Consider the following 15,662-nt stretch of genomic DNA (forward strand, 5'->3'; position numbering starts at 1 on the left):
GACTCTCTTCTAGTCAAATTCCCCCAGCAGTAAAAGATTTTTGCAGGGGTTTTCGTGTAAGATAGCCACGGTATTGTTTGTAGGGGTTTTCGTGTAAGAATAAAGAAAATGACTCCCTGGTTTTGTTTGCAGATGAATTTTACCTTCCTGAATGAATCAAATTACACGGCCACAACCCAATCGTCCCAAAAAAATCCACACTTGGTGGTTAAATAGTGATAGAGCAACGTACAATAATGTCTTGCAACGTTGTAGGATGTGATTTTTTTTTCTATAAATGTCAATATGTATGTTTTACATTGCTCTCAACGTGAAAATATAAAAGTTACTATCATTATTTCTTTTTTTCAATTTTTAAAATTTAAAAATTAAAAAACTTAATTTGGTTACACCAAAGAGCTTTGCAAATATATGTTTACCAAATAGTCTAGCATTTCCCCAAAGCCATTTTCAGTTATAGTTTACCAAACAGTCTAGCATATTCCCAAAGTCTTTTAGGCTAAAGATCTTTGCATTTGACCAAAGGCTTTTTCGAAATGCTGAACCAAACGGGGCCTCAGTGACTGGAATTTTTCGTGAAGGACTCGGACAATGCGACATTGTACGAATTAAGTCATTCGTTTAGTATCTAGTTCGTGTTCTAGGTTTTCACTTATCCTGCTTTTGGGTGAATTTGATTTGGTCGGAAGTGTAAGAGATGTGAATCATGGGTGAGGGCTTTGATCTCAATTATGCATTCTCTGGATTAGCTTTGATCTTTGCCCTCCGGCTGCCCTTCGTCCGGTGGTTTGCCTCCTACCCCAACCCTCCCGTGGCCATCCTCTTCGACTTCTTCCTTGGCTGGAGCCTCGACTTAGCTGACAAGCTCAGCGTCCACCGGTTCTAGGATCAGGTGATCCGGTTTCCTGTTCCAAGGTCAAGTGGTCCGGTTTTCAGTTCTAGAAATTGGACAAGTCCTCCGGGTCCGGTTCCCGTTTTCTAGAACCGGATCGGGAATCGATCAGCCCTAGTTCGACTAGAATTGGATTCCATAGTTGCTGAGCTAATCCACCGGCTGATTGCCTTCTCTAAGGACATGCTGAATTATGCAATTCTTCTTAGTGTATATCATGGTCCAGTGTCTCCTTGAGTAAATTCCAACGAAGTCTATGGAGACTGAGTGCTCTAATTTCAGTACTTAATGAACTAATCAAGGCTAGTGTACCAATCTTGTAGGCTAGCTTAGTACACCTACTTTTAAAGTAATTTTTGCTAACATGTCTAGTAGTCGAATTAATTTTACTTTTAGTTTATTTCGAGCACTTCAAATCTATAAAATCATATAAATGTGGACACTTGAAGTCAAATAAAAGTAAAGATTTTTCATGATTTTTCAAATTAAAGATAATAGTTGATCTCGGGACTGCTTAAAATTTGACTTTTTGCGCCATTATACTCATGGAAAATTCAACGGTGCTAGTTTCATCGCGCTGAAGGATGTTAAAATGGATGATCTAACTCAATTTAATTGTACTGCAGCATTAATTTTTTGGGCAGGGGACGGTCTGGTCCACTCTCTATAGAAGAACATAAAGATTCTTATCAGCATGGATGTAACCACATCTCGCACATGAAATTATAAGAAAGTGATTTTAGTTGGCAATAATTCTCTTATTATAAATATATAAAAAAAGAAGAGAAAGAAGTGTTCTAGGTAGTTCTATGTTATCAATGAAGGAATTTGCGGCCAAAGTCAAAAAGTGTAATTGCTTAGAATGTGCATGAAAGGGGGTCCGCTGCTGTGCTGGTGTTCTGCGGATATGGTATAATATTGGGATAGTTCTATTGGATTAGATTTTAAGTGGAGACATTGTCCAATCAATTCTAAACTTATTGTTCGAATATCAATTCGGTCTTAATTTTGTTAATTTAATTCTAAATATTTGATCGAAATTTCAATACAGTTCTTTCAGTCAATTTTTGCTGGAAATCGCTGAAGTGGTGCCCTACGTGGACACTGCCACATCAGCAATTTTCGGCGAAAATTGACGAAAAGGATTTCATTGAAATTTCGCGCAATGCTTTAGGACAAAATTGAAAATTTTTAGATTGAATTGGCAAATGTAAAATAAGTTTATGACTGATTGGATAATTTTCCCGATTTTAAGTATGTCTTGGAATTTATTGATGGAAAGTTTTGGGTTAAAAACAAGGGTTAATACCACAAAAAACCCCAAAATGGTACACCTGTGATAAATTTACCACAAACTAATTTTTTGACTACGAAAAATCCCAAACTGGTACGCCTGCGACAAATTTACCTTTCGTTAGTTTCCATTAAATTTTACTATCAAGTTTTGTTAAACGACACGCGATAGCTGATGAATATACCAGTTTTGGGTTTTACCCTTTGTTTGTCATAGGCGTACTGGTTTGTGATTTTTTGTGATATTAATCCAATTTAACGGAAATTAACGGAGAGTAAATTTGTCACAAATGTATTAGTTTGGTGTTTTTGATGGTCAAAAAATTAGTTTGGGGTAAATTTGTTACAGGTGTACCAGTTTGGGAATTTTTATGGTAAAAAAATTAGTTTTTGGTAAATTTGACACAGGTGTACCAGTTTGAAGATTTTTGTGGTAAAAAAATTAGTCTGGGGTAAATTTATCACAGATTTACTAGTTTGAGATTTTTAGTGGTATTAACTCTAAAAACATTGTATAAGCTTGGGAATGCCAATTGCTTTCCCACCGTTGAGCGCCCGAGTCTCTAGCCTTTTTCCATGGTTAGCTACGATTTAAGCTCCGTTTGTTTCGAAAAAAATAAATAAATTAGAAAATATTTTCCCAAAAATGATTATTTATATCATTCGAAATAACCAGCCGATAAAAAATATTTTCATTACCGACAACAATTTAAGTTTAAATATTTTCGTAAATATTAAAAATATTTTTCATTTATTCATTTTTGTTAATGATATAAGTGATCTTTTTACAAATCATTCATTTTTAGCGAATTTTGATGCTTGGATTGGAGGAAGGTTCTTCAAATTCACCAGTCACACAATCACAAACCCTACTGTAAATGCTTCTCTATGAATGCTCACTTTTCATACAGGAGGAAGGTTCTCTAGATACAGATGGTATAGGCTAGAAATGGAGAAGCAAATTACTACAACAAACCATCAAATTTGTGGTGAACCTTATTTTGCAGAAAGAAGACCAAACCACATAGCTACACATGAACAAAGCACACCAGACTCATGTCACAGACATATGTTGAAGATCAAGAAAGATGCACATGAAGTTCCGAAACAGCCTCTACGATGACAGACGCCGCCCCCTCTCGCCTCCTTGCTAAGCATCCGCAAATCTAGTTCAAGTAGTGGGAAAGGGTGGGAAAGGGTTAGTTCCATCTCCATGAGCCAAGACTGATATATGGAGGAAGCGAAGGTAGACCAGTAGTGAACAGATAGTGAATAGAAGATGAGGAAGTCAAAGGAATATTGCAGTGGAATTGTATTGAACAGAATGTGGTCTCTGACTCACCCTAGCTCCGACAGCTTCAGGTGAGCTTCTTCATAATCCAAGAAGAATGCATCCTCGTCCTGAAACATCCGAAGCAGCCTCCCGATTAGATGATTGCAAAAAAAGATGTTTTCACCGTTGATGGCCCCACAAAATTCTCCGGAATGACGATAGAACATCAAGTTGCAAACATACCGCAGCGTGCTTCTCAACGAGAGGACGAAAGACTGGATCTTCAATAAGGGCCGTGTCGGATGGTAGCTTGATCAGACCTTCCTTGTCTCCACTAAGGAGTTCCCTGTTTCATTGCAACATCCACAGATATCAAAATTGTCAGCATTAGAGACCCAACAGCATGAGCAAGTCAAAAAACTAATTACAGAGGTTAAGCAGGTGATATATAGCTGCAGAGTTGACTATAGAAGAATAGAGCAGGATAATGCTTACTTAAAGTAGGAGTTGTCAAAAATGAGAGGGTTGGCAGTCCAGGGTCCTTCAAATCCAGAGCGTTCCTTGTGGCATCTACCCTGTTGAAATGGGCGTATAGGACCATCAATAAATAGAATTATTCATGAGATCATCAAAACTGCAAAACATTGACTTACTTCTTAGAAAATGTGTAATTCTGAGTGAAACCTGTGCAACTAATCGACTTACCAAAGTGTGCCCACCAGATAGGGCAACGATATCTTTGTCGCTAAGACCCATATGGCCAAAGACTTGTCTTAGATGGTCGGAACCTGAAGTAAGTGGCTTAACGATTAACTCATCGAGGCATAGGAACCAGTAATAATCTTGTCGCACTTTACTGCAAGCAAACTACTAACCTTTTGTAGCTTCTGGCAACCGGCCTTCAGGGGGAGGTTCATTTTTGTCCTGAGCAAAATGTAATTTATTAGAACTTTATTGATACCTTCATATCTAAGTCTCATTAGAGAACTTTTGCTTTTATCTGAACTGCAGGGATACGCAATTCAAGTTTCCACGGCTTATGGTGCCAAGCATTATATAGTCCACTAACTAATACACCAAGAAAGGACAAGAATGCAGTATCTTATCTAAACAAACAATATTTCAATCAGGATTGACCATTGTGTTGTAAGAAAGGATGAAGAGAAGGCGGATATTAAGCTAAAGGATATGAAATTTCAAAATAACACACTAGCATAACCTGCATCACTGAAGTCGGGTTGTTGGACAAACTAAGTACAGTTGCCAGAGTTTCGATGAGAGAAATCATTTCTTATTTTCTTTGTGCATAGCAGCCGAGAAACCTCGAAACCCATTTTACATCGAGAAGATAGAACAAAGTGAGCATACCAGAAGGAAATCCATAGGCTGAACAAGAGGCCCGATACACATCAATCATCATCAATTCTGAGAATGAAACCGCACATATCAGAACAATTTTATCCAATGATTAGCAAATCCCAGCACAAATTTCATTTTAACATCAGCAGCTTTAATAACTATGGAGGAGTTCAATATTCAGTGTAAGTATTAATTCAATAGACAAGAAGACCGGGACATCATAAGAAATGATTATCAAATTGATATTCACTGAGTTTCATATTATAAGTTTGGTCATTGCCAGGGGAAATATTGCATTTTTCCTGAGACTTTTCGTTGCTGCATCAGCAGCAACGTTAGCTCGCTCATAAACATGTCACAATAATTGGTTTCACAGGATGATTACCATTCACAAGTTATCGGACTTCGGACACTTCAAGGTTTTTTACTTGTATTTGTTTGCTTCCAGAGGTTCTATCAGCTCTATTACGTACCTATGTGAATCTTCCTTCTATGTTTGTCAATGAAGTCCTTAGTGTCCTCTTTTCCTGCTATTTAGATTCACATAAAATCCTACCAACAATGGCTGCTAGTCTCTCAAAGATTACAAGTCTGTACTGGAGGAGCTAGAATAGTTTATTCAGGCTGAACAGGACCAGAATCCCAGCAGGCACATCTTTCTTAATTCTAATTTGAGAAAAGAACAACAGCTTGGTCATGCACGTAAACTCCTCATCAAGCCACTTAAGAAAGCTCCTAAATTTAGTAGAACTATGAAGATCAGCCATGCAAGAGAAGGAGAGGGCACAACCTTCCTCTTCTGCCCATATATGAAAATAAGTTGAGCATGAACAAGTAGCTCATCTTTACACAAGTTTTGGAAGAAAGGTAAATATTAACTTACGGGTCTCCCAGGGTGGAAAGGAATCTCAGGCCCTCCAGTTATCTCAGCAGCAAAACCCCAGCCAACTTCCATTGCAACATTAAAAAATTTCAGTGTCGTGCCCAAATGAAGCACATATGATTTGTAGTCTGATAACTTGAATTCAATTGTGGTGTAACTGCATTTGACAGTCATACCTGGTAGAAGTCCGCATAAGACAGGATCGGAAACTGTTCCTTGATTGGCTCCAGAAGCCTGATGGCGATATCCAATCCATTGTTCGCTTCATGAGCAAGCTCCGCAGGGTGCCTGATTGTCCCGAAGGGACCTCCCGTTTTCGTCTTCACATCGAAGGTGCCGGCGGAGTGCCATCTGCGACGCAAATGAGCACCGAACCAGAAATTAACAATCATTACGAAATCTATAATCGTGCTACATCCATAATAATGAAAACAAAGACTCTATCCACAAGCGATGCTTATACTGGACCAGTGCACATAGTTCGATCATTAAATGTCGAAAACAGTCCTCCATCCACAAGTTTAAGCATCGAGATGAATATCCCGTCGCTCCAAATGGTGTCCGAGCGAGATCGAGATCTTTGTCCCGCATTTGTCTCTTCCCTCACTAATCAAGAGGCTTTGATTAAAACTACAGTTGTGCATGTTCTTCATCTATGGACTCAAACTTTTAGAATAAGTAATGTAACTTCAGACAGATTTTGTTTTAGCTATTTTGCATTTTACTTACTTTTATTTTTTTGGTCAGAACATTTTACTTAAATGCAGCCATTTCCTATACATCGACCTGATTTAAGATACTACCGGAGTGAAACAAGGGATCTAAAGAAAGAAGAGCGGAGGCTAAACTATATTAGTAACAAGTAAATCCTCTGTATTTATATTCATCGGTACTGGTTATTAAACGGAGGCGGAACTAGGCGGGTGTCGCGAGACACACTTACGCCAGCTGAAGGATGATCGGAGCACAGTGCTTCTCGGCGATGAGCCCCCGGAGCTTCCTCTTGCATTTCGCGACGGCTTTCTGGTACTCCTCGCCCACGGTCGGGTAGCACTTGGCCATGTGGCCTTCCCTAGCACACAGCTTCGCGCTGCGACTCAGATCTTCCGACCGCACCAATCGAAAGAAGAGAAAGAGAGAGAGAGAGAGGGTGTGCGATACAGACCTCAGAAACTGAAGAAGTACCTGGTAATGGTGGCGCGGAGGAGACGAGACTGTTATATGAATATAGATAGGATCACCATCAGACGGGAAGGTTCTAGCTCGAGCTCGAGCTTTTCCTGGGGCCATCAATGGCGACTCCTGGAGCATGATGGACGGCTCCTGATCGCGCTCGGCGGGTTGAAACGGATGACCGGGTGGCGGGAAAAGTCGCGACGCGCCGGCCAATCGCGCGGCGCCACGTGCCGGGGGAGCGCGGCCTCTCCTTCATCTCCTGGTGTTTTTTGTTTGTTCATTTTTAATTCTTTGTGCGATTTGGTTCTCTTTGGGGGTGACAGTGGCAAGCCCGAGCGACTCCTAGAAATGAGATGCGATGATGATTGTGATTGTGATTGTAATTTACACAATTAACTGTTGTCATGAGAAAATTGCTGTGTACGAGTGACAAATCAGTTTTGAAGACTTCTCGTATTTGATGAACCGTCTATAACTATAGAATTCTTCTAAATGAATTTTGTCCCGATGGAATTCAAACCTTACTGGTAAAGGGCGATCGAATTCACGTCATGACCGGAGCGTAATCTTTGAAGTGGGCGTGTACGGAGTGATCATTTCGGTTTCTCCTCGAATCCGGTACAAGTAATTTGGTCATACACGAAGGATTTGTGAATAACTCGACATTAAGTGGATCACACGGCGGCAATCGGTAGGCGGCTGGCGGGGGGTGGCGGCAATCGGCAGGGGGTGGCAGCGAGAGGGGGGAGGTGAGGGCGAGCGATGAAAAGAGTTTTTATTTCTTTTTTTGTTTCAGAAATAAAAAAGTAAGAAATTTTCACTTCTCATTTATATTCCAGACCTATTTCTAGACTCAAAATTTGTTCCAGAAATAGAAAAATGAAATTGAGTTACTCAACGAATTTTTGTTCCAAATCTGTTCTCGGGAATAGAAAAATAGAGAAATATAATGATTAATCATGTGCACCCTTAATGATCAATATTAATTTTCCCCCTTTTTTTTACAGAAATGAAAATGCAAAAGTAGACCATTAAAAAATAGGTTAGCCATAATATAAAGACATAAACATGCGTACGAACTTGTGAAATTTAATGTCTAAAGATGGATGCCATATTGCTATCTAAGGTTCAAGAGTCTCACTTCATGTGTCACGTGAGTCATGACCTCCCGTAAAATGAACGGAGCCGAGTTGGCGTAACACCACCTTCGGTTTGTAGAAAGCTTCGTCCTTTTCTTTCCCTATCTATCCTTGACTTCCTTGATGCAACCCGAACTTTCATGTTGCAGGAATATATGCAAGAGGTGTAGTGTTAAAGCTAGAGGTGATCGGTTTCCGGTCCGATCCAATTTCAAGGTGGAATCGGGAACCGGACCGGTTGATCCTAGGGTCGGGATTTTACCAATTTTTATCAATAAAGTTCATTTAGGATTTAGTTCACATTTTATTATTTTTTTTTTTGAAGAAATAAAACAATAAAAAAAAGTATATGCAGTCGGTCCGGTTTTAAACCAGCCGAAAACTGGACCAAACCAGCCGGAATGGACGGTTCCCAGATTGGGCGGCCCGTTTTGCACACTCCTAATTAAAAGCGATACCAACATGAGCAACAATCATAACGTGCACAATTGATACTTCACAAACACAATCAACCCTCCAAACACCACCTCATTGGATTCTCTCAAATCCAGCCCACGTCGCAACTTGGAATTTCATGATATATATCTTTCCAAGAGTCACCCCTGACCTATTCTAAGGTTGATTAGACCTATTAAGCGTCTCGAAACTGGACCTAAAAAACACTAGTCTGTGTTTAACTAGAAATTCTAAGCTTAGCTTAGTAACACTAGACCGCCCTGACGACGGATTGTCAAAGTATGGCCGCAACGTAGCGAGTGGCGGTGTCGGGGTCGAAGCTTGGGGAACCTGGGCAAGGACAATGTTACGTAGCCAAGCTAAGTGATGCTAAGATTGTTATCGCTGACCCGCAATGTAGAAATCAATGTTTAGGGCGAAAAAGAATGCATGATGTAGAAAATCATTTTGGTTCGAAATTCGAGCCGGATCACATGTCAAGCAAGTTCACAAAAACTCATCATCTTGTCTAAACCAATGTTCAGAGGTGGGAATGTTGCTCTCTTAGACAAATGTAAATAATTTCAAAATGCGGGAGAATGCAATAGGAAAAAAAGAAGAAAAAATAGGTACATTGTAAGTCCCAAAACTTGTCACGAAAATGCAATCGAATCTTAAAACTTTCAAAAAGTGCAATCAAGTCCCAAAACTTGTCATGAAAGTGCAATTGAGTCCTAAAACTTTCAAAAAGTGCAATCGAGTCCTAAAACTCGTTAAATTGATCCAATGAAGTCCTTCCGTTGATTGCACTTTTGAAAGTTTTAGGACTTAGTTGTACTTTCGTAATAAGTTTTAGGACTTAATTGCATTTTTTGAAAGTTTTAAGACTCGATTGCGCTTTCGTGACAAGTTTTTGGACTTAATTACATTTTTCAAAAAGTTTTCGGACTCAATTGCACTTTCGTGACAAGTTTTAGGACCGTATTACTTTCTTGACAAGTTTTAAGACTCGATTGAACTTTCTTGATAAGTTTTAAGACTTGATTGTACTTTTTGAAAGTTTTAGAACTTAATTACACTTTCGTGATAAGTTTTAGGACTTTCGATGCACTTATGCGAAAGTATGTAATGCCAGTGTTCTACTTGAGGGCCAAATTTTAACAATATCAATGTACTCGATCCCTATCTAAATGTGATTTATGGCATGAAAATTTTAGGTGTCGAATGGTTTGATTGAGAGAACTAAAGTAGCATCTCGGAGGCATTTTGTTAACTGCGTGATAGGGAATAGGGGACCCTCCCTTGGGCCTGGAATAATAAAACGTCTCTTTCTATAGGATCCATATTTTTTTCATTTCTAGCGGTACAACGGAGGACTCCAAGTTTTTCTCGTGATTTGATTGGTCCCTTTTTTATTTTATTTTATTTGGAGTAATACCACTTAAAATTCTAAACCGATATATTCATGCCATCTTTACTCCAAATTCATTTTTGCATCACTAAAACCCCCCAAACCGGTACATCAATGTCACATTTACCCTAAACTAATTTTTTTGTCATAAAAATTCCTTGACTAATAACATCCTTGCTACATGTACTCAAAACTAATACACCCATGTTACATTTAACTCAAAAAAAAAAAATCAAATGTAGCACATATATACTGAATTGGGAGTTTTTATTATACAAGAATTAGTTTGAGAGTAGAAGTTGTACCGATATATTAATTCGGGATTTTTGTGGTATTGATCATTCTTTTATTATATTAAATTTTTAAAATTTTAAATTTTTTGGTTAATACCACGAAAAACCCTAAACTGGTACACCTATGATAATTTTACCCCGAACTATTTTTTTTACCACAAAAAACTCCAAACTGGTACACTTGTGACAATTTTACCCCGAACCAATTTTTTTACCATAAAAAATCTCAAACTGGTACATCTATGACAATTTTATCCCGAACTAATTTTTTGACCACCAAAATCTCCAAACTGGTACACCTGTGACAATTTTACCCAAAACTAATTTTTTGACCTCTAAAAACCCAAAACTAGTATATTTGTGACAAATTTACCCTTCCTTAATATCCGTTAAATTGGATTAATATCACGAAAAATCACAAATTGATGAATTTGTGACAAATAAAGGGGTAAAACCCAAAACCAATACACGTGTCAATTACCACGTGTTATTAAACTTAGCAATTTGACAGTAAAATTTAACGGAAACTAACGGAGAGTAAATTTATTACAGATGTACGTTTTTTGTGATCAAAAAATTAGTTCGGAGATAAAGTTGTCACATGTGTACGAGTATAGGGTTTTTGGTGATTAAAAAAATAGTTTGAGGTAAAATTATCACAGGCGTATCAGTTTAAAATTTTTTGTGATAAAAAAAAATAATTTGAGATGAATTTATCATAATTATATCAATTTAGAGTTTTTTTACGATGTTAACGCTTATTTTTTCCTTCCCGGAGGAGGTGCCGTACCAGACTATGTAGGAAAAGCCGAGGAATGCGGAATTTCCTTACCGAGGATGATGATGGCAGGATCACGAGAGTTCGACACGTGGCATGCTGTGACAAGTGAAAGCACGATGACAGTGTCATTCAACCCACACTACTCCCACTCTACTACTGTCGTACTCTCATATATACTATATAGCTTGAACTCCCTCCCAAAAACATGCCGATGCTTCCTTTTCTCCGGCAGTGAATGAATTTTCATTTTCATTTCGACAAAACGGTATCAAAATTTTTTGTTTGGTTGAAAGATGATACAAAATTCTCTCGAAATTTGAAGATAGCAGTATATATTTGAGCTTGAACTTTTGACAGTTTTATAATATCTCTTTGGACTTTGATTGTGCTACGGTTGTTACTCCGTTGTTATATTTGTTGTTAGCATATGCAATGCACGCGATTTTTAAATGATAAAAGTATAATTTCATCTCTTTTTTTTTTATAAATATAATCTCTCTTTTACCCTTCATTTATATTAAGAAAATAAAAGAAAACAAAGAAAAATTAATTAACTAAAATATTGATTTCCGCAAAATAAATTTCGATACTATTGTTAAAAAAAAAGGTGATATTTTGATGAATATATCAATTAAAATAAGAAGATAATTTAAGGGAAAGAAACGCAATTAAGTAAAGTGATAAAATGCCTTAAAAAAAGGTTAATTTAAAAAAATTACATACTCATTATGCATTTTTAAATGATTCATTAATGCAAAAATAATTCACCGAATTAAAAATACCAATCAATTCCTTTTTCTTTCTTGTCTAGAAGCTGAAGAGTAGGCTCTTTACTGATATCTATACAAGAATCGGATGGCAATGGAAAGAGAGCACAGGACTGCAGCTAGATTATCTATACTTGAAGGGAAACCACTCGAGTATAGAGATTGCGACCATCCAAGAAAAAAAGATGTAGCTGGAGCCAAGTGCCTGAACAAGCGAGAGTTTGTGAACTAGATTCACATATGAAAGGAGGCAAAGGAAAAAGGGAAATCCAAACTCATTACTTTCCGCTACCGAGATGAGATCGTGCGATTCGCTTTACTAGAAGAATCGTATTTGTCACAAAACATTGGTATTTCAGCTTGAGAACTTTCGGCACTGGACTGCTGGTCCTGCGTGGAAGATCGATATTCCTCTCGCGGTATGAAAGAGAACTTCGGAGTCGTGCCTGAATAATCAGTGAAACGCTTGTCGTGGAGTGGTAATTGGTGAAGCAAAACTATCGACTAAAGGTATTGGTGATATGCAGCAGCTGATGGCGTAGCAGCGACTGAAGAAGAGAATCCTGATGATGCTGCGGTAGAGAAGAACGGCGCTGGAGTTGTTCCACCATAAGGGCCTCCAAACTGAGATGCCCAGTTTGACAAGGGATCAACTTCCGCTCGCTTCGCTATTGCTGTTCCCTGCAAAATCAGTGAATGATAGATAATGGCTAGGAAATGCGTGTGATTTGCAAGTACTACAAACTGTCAGAAATCTGCACTTGACACGAACAAAATTGGAAGGCGAAAGCTATTTCAAACCAGGAAATGTATAAACAACCATGCTACAGCCAATTATTACCTTGTGCGAGGGAAAGAAAATCGAATTTTGACCACTTAAGCAGGAGAGATGCTCAGATACAACAGGTGGGTGGTGGAGCTCTTGAGCCCCCGGTACGGCTGAAGAAGAGTTCTCAATCTGTTCTCGCATGAATATGAATAACCGTATATTAGCAGCAAATACATTTCTATATCTATTGAAGTCCAAATTGCACATTTAAGCTAAGTCAAAGATGAACCTCAATAGCAGGATATGAGAATTACCCTAGGTATTGGGTAACAATGCATTCCGTTCGATTGAAGTGGAAAAGGAGGACCACCAGTACCATCAAGTTTATCAGGAGGGGCAATCCCCAAGTTCAAATCGAGGCTATGGTTCCCATCTGCATCGAGAAGGTCCATTATAAGCACATGCTGGAATGTTTTTTCCCCAACCAAAAAGCACATGCAGGTACTAAAAGTTAGCATTTCAGCATAGTTTCTAGCCCATTTCCCAGCCTCACCCATTTCTTCTTCTTCTTCTTCATATTTGCCTGGCTCAAAGTTGGTGACGGCTTCCCTTCCACTGCATTTTATTGCGGCCTTATCATACGCCCTGATTTTTGGAGAAGAATAACACATTATTCTTTAATGGTCCCTTTTGAAGCCTTGGGGACCAATAATTCAACAAGACTTAAAGAAGATAAAAAGTCAATGAGCAGCGAGACCTTGCAGCTTCTATCTCGCTATCAAATAGCCCAAGATATATACACCTGTAGAGGAATGTTTGCTTTGCAGTGAAAACCAAGTCTACAATTGCTTACATTCAGTTTGCTCTCAAAATTCTGTATTGACATTGCATGCAGCCAGTGAACATAGAGATGCTATGACCTTAAAGATGCGCAATAAAAGGAAATAAACAGGTAAAGCCAAAAGTGAAATCAACATCGATGAAAGAACTCATTACTTCTTGCCGAGGAACTGCCCCATTCGAGCTTCCCACCGTCCACATTTGTGCAGTGTAACACCTCTGTACTTGGAGCTCCCTCTAGTGAATCCTGTGCTTTGCCGCCGAAGAATATGCACAAATTCTTCCTTCGTGAAGTTACTCATCTGCAGAACAATAAACACAGAATAACAATACAAACCCGCAGTGAAATTTGAGGATCAAACCAACCTGCTTAATGTCTTCCTCATAGTCGCTGATATTAAAGTTGATATCCGCATCTAGTCCACGAAACTTGATGGCAGCTCGATCATAAGCTCTAGTTGCAGAAAACCATTAACGATACTTTTTTAGCTGATTCCCAACAAAGCCAGAAATTGCAAGAATCAACATTGACACATTCACTGAGTGGAAGTATTCACCTAGCAGCGGTGTGAGCAGTATCAAATCCCCCTAATCAAACCAGGAACAGAGGGGACAAAAAAAGAGTGAAACACAATTAACGCTAGGCCTTCTGTGACCAGTAATGCTGAACCAAGAAAGCGGACGCAGCGCATAAACCAGTACATAAGTAGAAACAAGCAAGAAAATATCATGTCGCTCACCCAAGTACACTTGTTTCCCAGAATCCCTGCATAAAGACAAGCAACTTGCTCAAGATAAAAGCATCACGACAAGACATGTGCAGTCAAATCAGAATCAGAATAGCATTATCGTGCGTCAAGAAGAAGGATTCCATCCCACCGAGAAAGCTCAAGCCATCCGAAGCATGTTTCATCCTCCTGTTTAATCTAAATAAGGAGACGCTTAAACAGTACCATCAGCACTAACCAAATATGCGACTCCCACCGACTGGTCCGCCGGTAAAACGTCACGCCGCGATACTGCGAGCTCCGAGACCGCGGCCCGCGCCTACTCCTCTTCACCGATGGCCTCTGTTGCTGCGACGGCTGAGGCTCCTCCTTCGAGCGCGCGCCCTCCAGGCACATGAGGTCCAACCGCTGACGCCGCGACTGAGAGCCGGAAAAGCCTCCGGCGCCGCCGAAACCGCCGCCGCCGCCGCCATTAACCGCCGCCGCCGGGAACAGCTGAATCGTCCGGTCGCCGTCACCTTCTCCGCTATCGAAAACCTCCACGGGCCTGCCGTCGCCGGCGCAGCGGGAGCCAATGCCGGCGACCAAGCCGAAGTCGTAAGCGAAGACGACGCCGCCGCCGCGAGAGCAGGTGTCGTCGGCGACCTCGGCGCTCAGAATCGAGGAGGCGAAGCTCCCGGGGCTCTCGACCGGACGATCCGCGGACGCTTCCGGGAGCAGCTTCCCGCTCGCCATCCCGATCGAATCGGAGGCGGGATCGCCGGGAGCGACGCCGAGGTTGAGATCGAGCATTCCGTCGCCGGCGAAGGAGCAGGAGGTCGGAGCAGCAGCCGCCGTCGCCCCGCGCTACTTCTCAAGAGCTCGGCGAGGCCTGGAGGCGATCGTCGGGAGGGAGCGGGACCATGGCCGGCCGGCGCCGGAGGTTCTTCTCCGGTCTCTGCGACGAGGTTAGAGAGAGAGAGAAGGGGACGGGGTTGTTACAGAGGAGAGAGGAAGTGAGTGAATGAGTGAGCGAGTTCGGAGCTTGGAGATGGAGCAAAGGAACGGCGAGAGCGAGGTAGAGAGAGAGAGAGAGAGAGAGAGAGAGAGATGGGACGTGTGAGTGACGAAGCAAAAGGTAGTTTTTTCGCCTGAAGGGGGGGAATGGAGGATCATGAAGCGCACGCCCTACTCCCTTTTGGCGCGTGATGTAACAGTTCGCGAAAAATAAATAATTTAAAAAATATTTAGGTGAATAACTTAATATCACGAAAAATTTTGAACTGGTATATTTATGACGATTTTACTCCGAACTAATTTTTTGATCACCAAAAACCCCGAACTGATATACACGTGACAAATTTATCCGAACTATTTTTTTTTTACCATAAAAAACCTCACACTAGTACACTTGTGACAATTTTACCCCAAACTAATTTTTTGATCGTTAAAAATCTCAAACTAGTACACCTGTGACAATTTTACCCGAATTTAATTTTTTTTGCCACTAAAAACCTCAAATTGGTACATTTGTGATAAATTTACCCTCCGTTAGTATTCGTTAAAATCACGACAAACCACAAATTGATAAACTTGTGACAAACAGAAGGGTAAAACCCCAAGCTGGTACACACCGTCAACTAC

The 15,662-nt window shown here is 40.1% G+C and overlaps 2 protein-coding genes across 3 annotated transcripts; both read right to left on the reverse strand.

Moving 5' to 3' along the window:
- Nucleotides 1–3,523: 3,523 nt before the first annotated feature.
- On the reverse strand, nucleotides 3,524–7,009 carry LOC115672176 (L-ascorbate peroxidase 2, cytosolic). Its single transcript, XM_030593951.2, is given in 9 exon segments — nucleotides 3,524–3,586; nucleotides 3,702–3,804; nucleotides 3,954–4,033; nucleotides 4,164–4,246; nucleotides 4,334–4,382; nucleotides 5,701–5,753; nucleotides 5,756–5,765; nucleotides 5,877–6,051; nucleotides 6,644–7,009. Coding segments are annotated over 9 exon segments (963 nt in total). The 5' UTR covers nucleotides 6,991–7,009.
- Nucleotides 7,010–11,856: 4,847 nt separating this feature from the next.
- LOC115672336 (AP2-like ethylene-responsive transcription factor TOE3) lies at nucleotides 11,857–15,067 on the reverse strand. 2 transcript variants are annotated; one of them, XM_030594125.2, is made up of 10 exons: nucleotides 14,278–15,058; nucleotides 14,052–14,077; nucleotides 13,869–13,899; nucleotides 13,678–13,765; nucleotides 13,468–13,613; nucleotides 13,229–13,273; nucleotides 13,025–13,116; nucleotides 12,786–12,904; nucleotides 12,544–12,660; nucleotides 11,857–12,383 (listed from the first exon to the last, which is right to left on the reverse strand). In XM_030594125.2, exons 1-10 carry the CDS (start codon nucleotides 14,829–14,831, stop codon nucleotides 12,207–12,209), a joined length of 1,395 nt encoding a protein of 464 aa, XP_030449985.1. In that variant the 5' UTR covers nucleotides 14,832–15,058; the 3' UTR covers nucleotides 11,857–12,206. The 2 variants fall into 2 exon arrangements, with proteins under 2 accessions (XP_030449985.1, XP_056172569.1); XM_056316594.1 differs by lacking the exon at nucleotides 11,857–12,383 and having other exon boundaries at nucleotides 12,761–12,904; nucleotides 14,278–15,067.
- Nucleotides 15,068–15,662: the final 595 nt, after the last annotated feature.

The sequence above is a fragment of the Syzygium oleosum genome, unplaced genomic scaffold (genome assembly GCF_021117445.2).
Source record: "Syzygium oleosum isolate NSW1041296 unplaced genomic scaffold, Sole_v2.1 Sole_v2.12, whole genome shotgun sequence".
Classification (NCBI taxonomy): domain Eukaryota; kingdom Viridiplantae; phylum Streptophyta; class Magnoliopsida; order Myrtales; family Myrtaceae; genus Syzygium; species Syzygium oleosum.

Bases quoted from the DNA above. Each gene is read 5' to 3' on its own strand.
- LOC115672336 (XM_030594125.2), bottom strand. From the start codon at position 14,831: ATGCTCGATCTCAACCTCGGCGTCGCTCCCGGCGATCCCGCCTCCGAT. The intron at 13,766-13,868 runs GTGAATACTTCC...TTCTGCAACTAG, and splicing joins ACTGCTCACACCGCTGCTAG to AGCTTATGATCGAGCTGCCA. The intron at 13,117-13,228 runs GTCTCGCTGCTC...TCCAAAAATCAG, and splicing joins AGCGAGATAGAAGCTGCAAG to GGCGTATGATAAGGCCGCAA.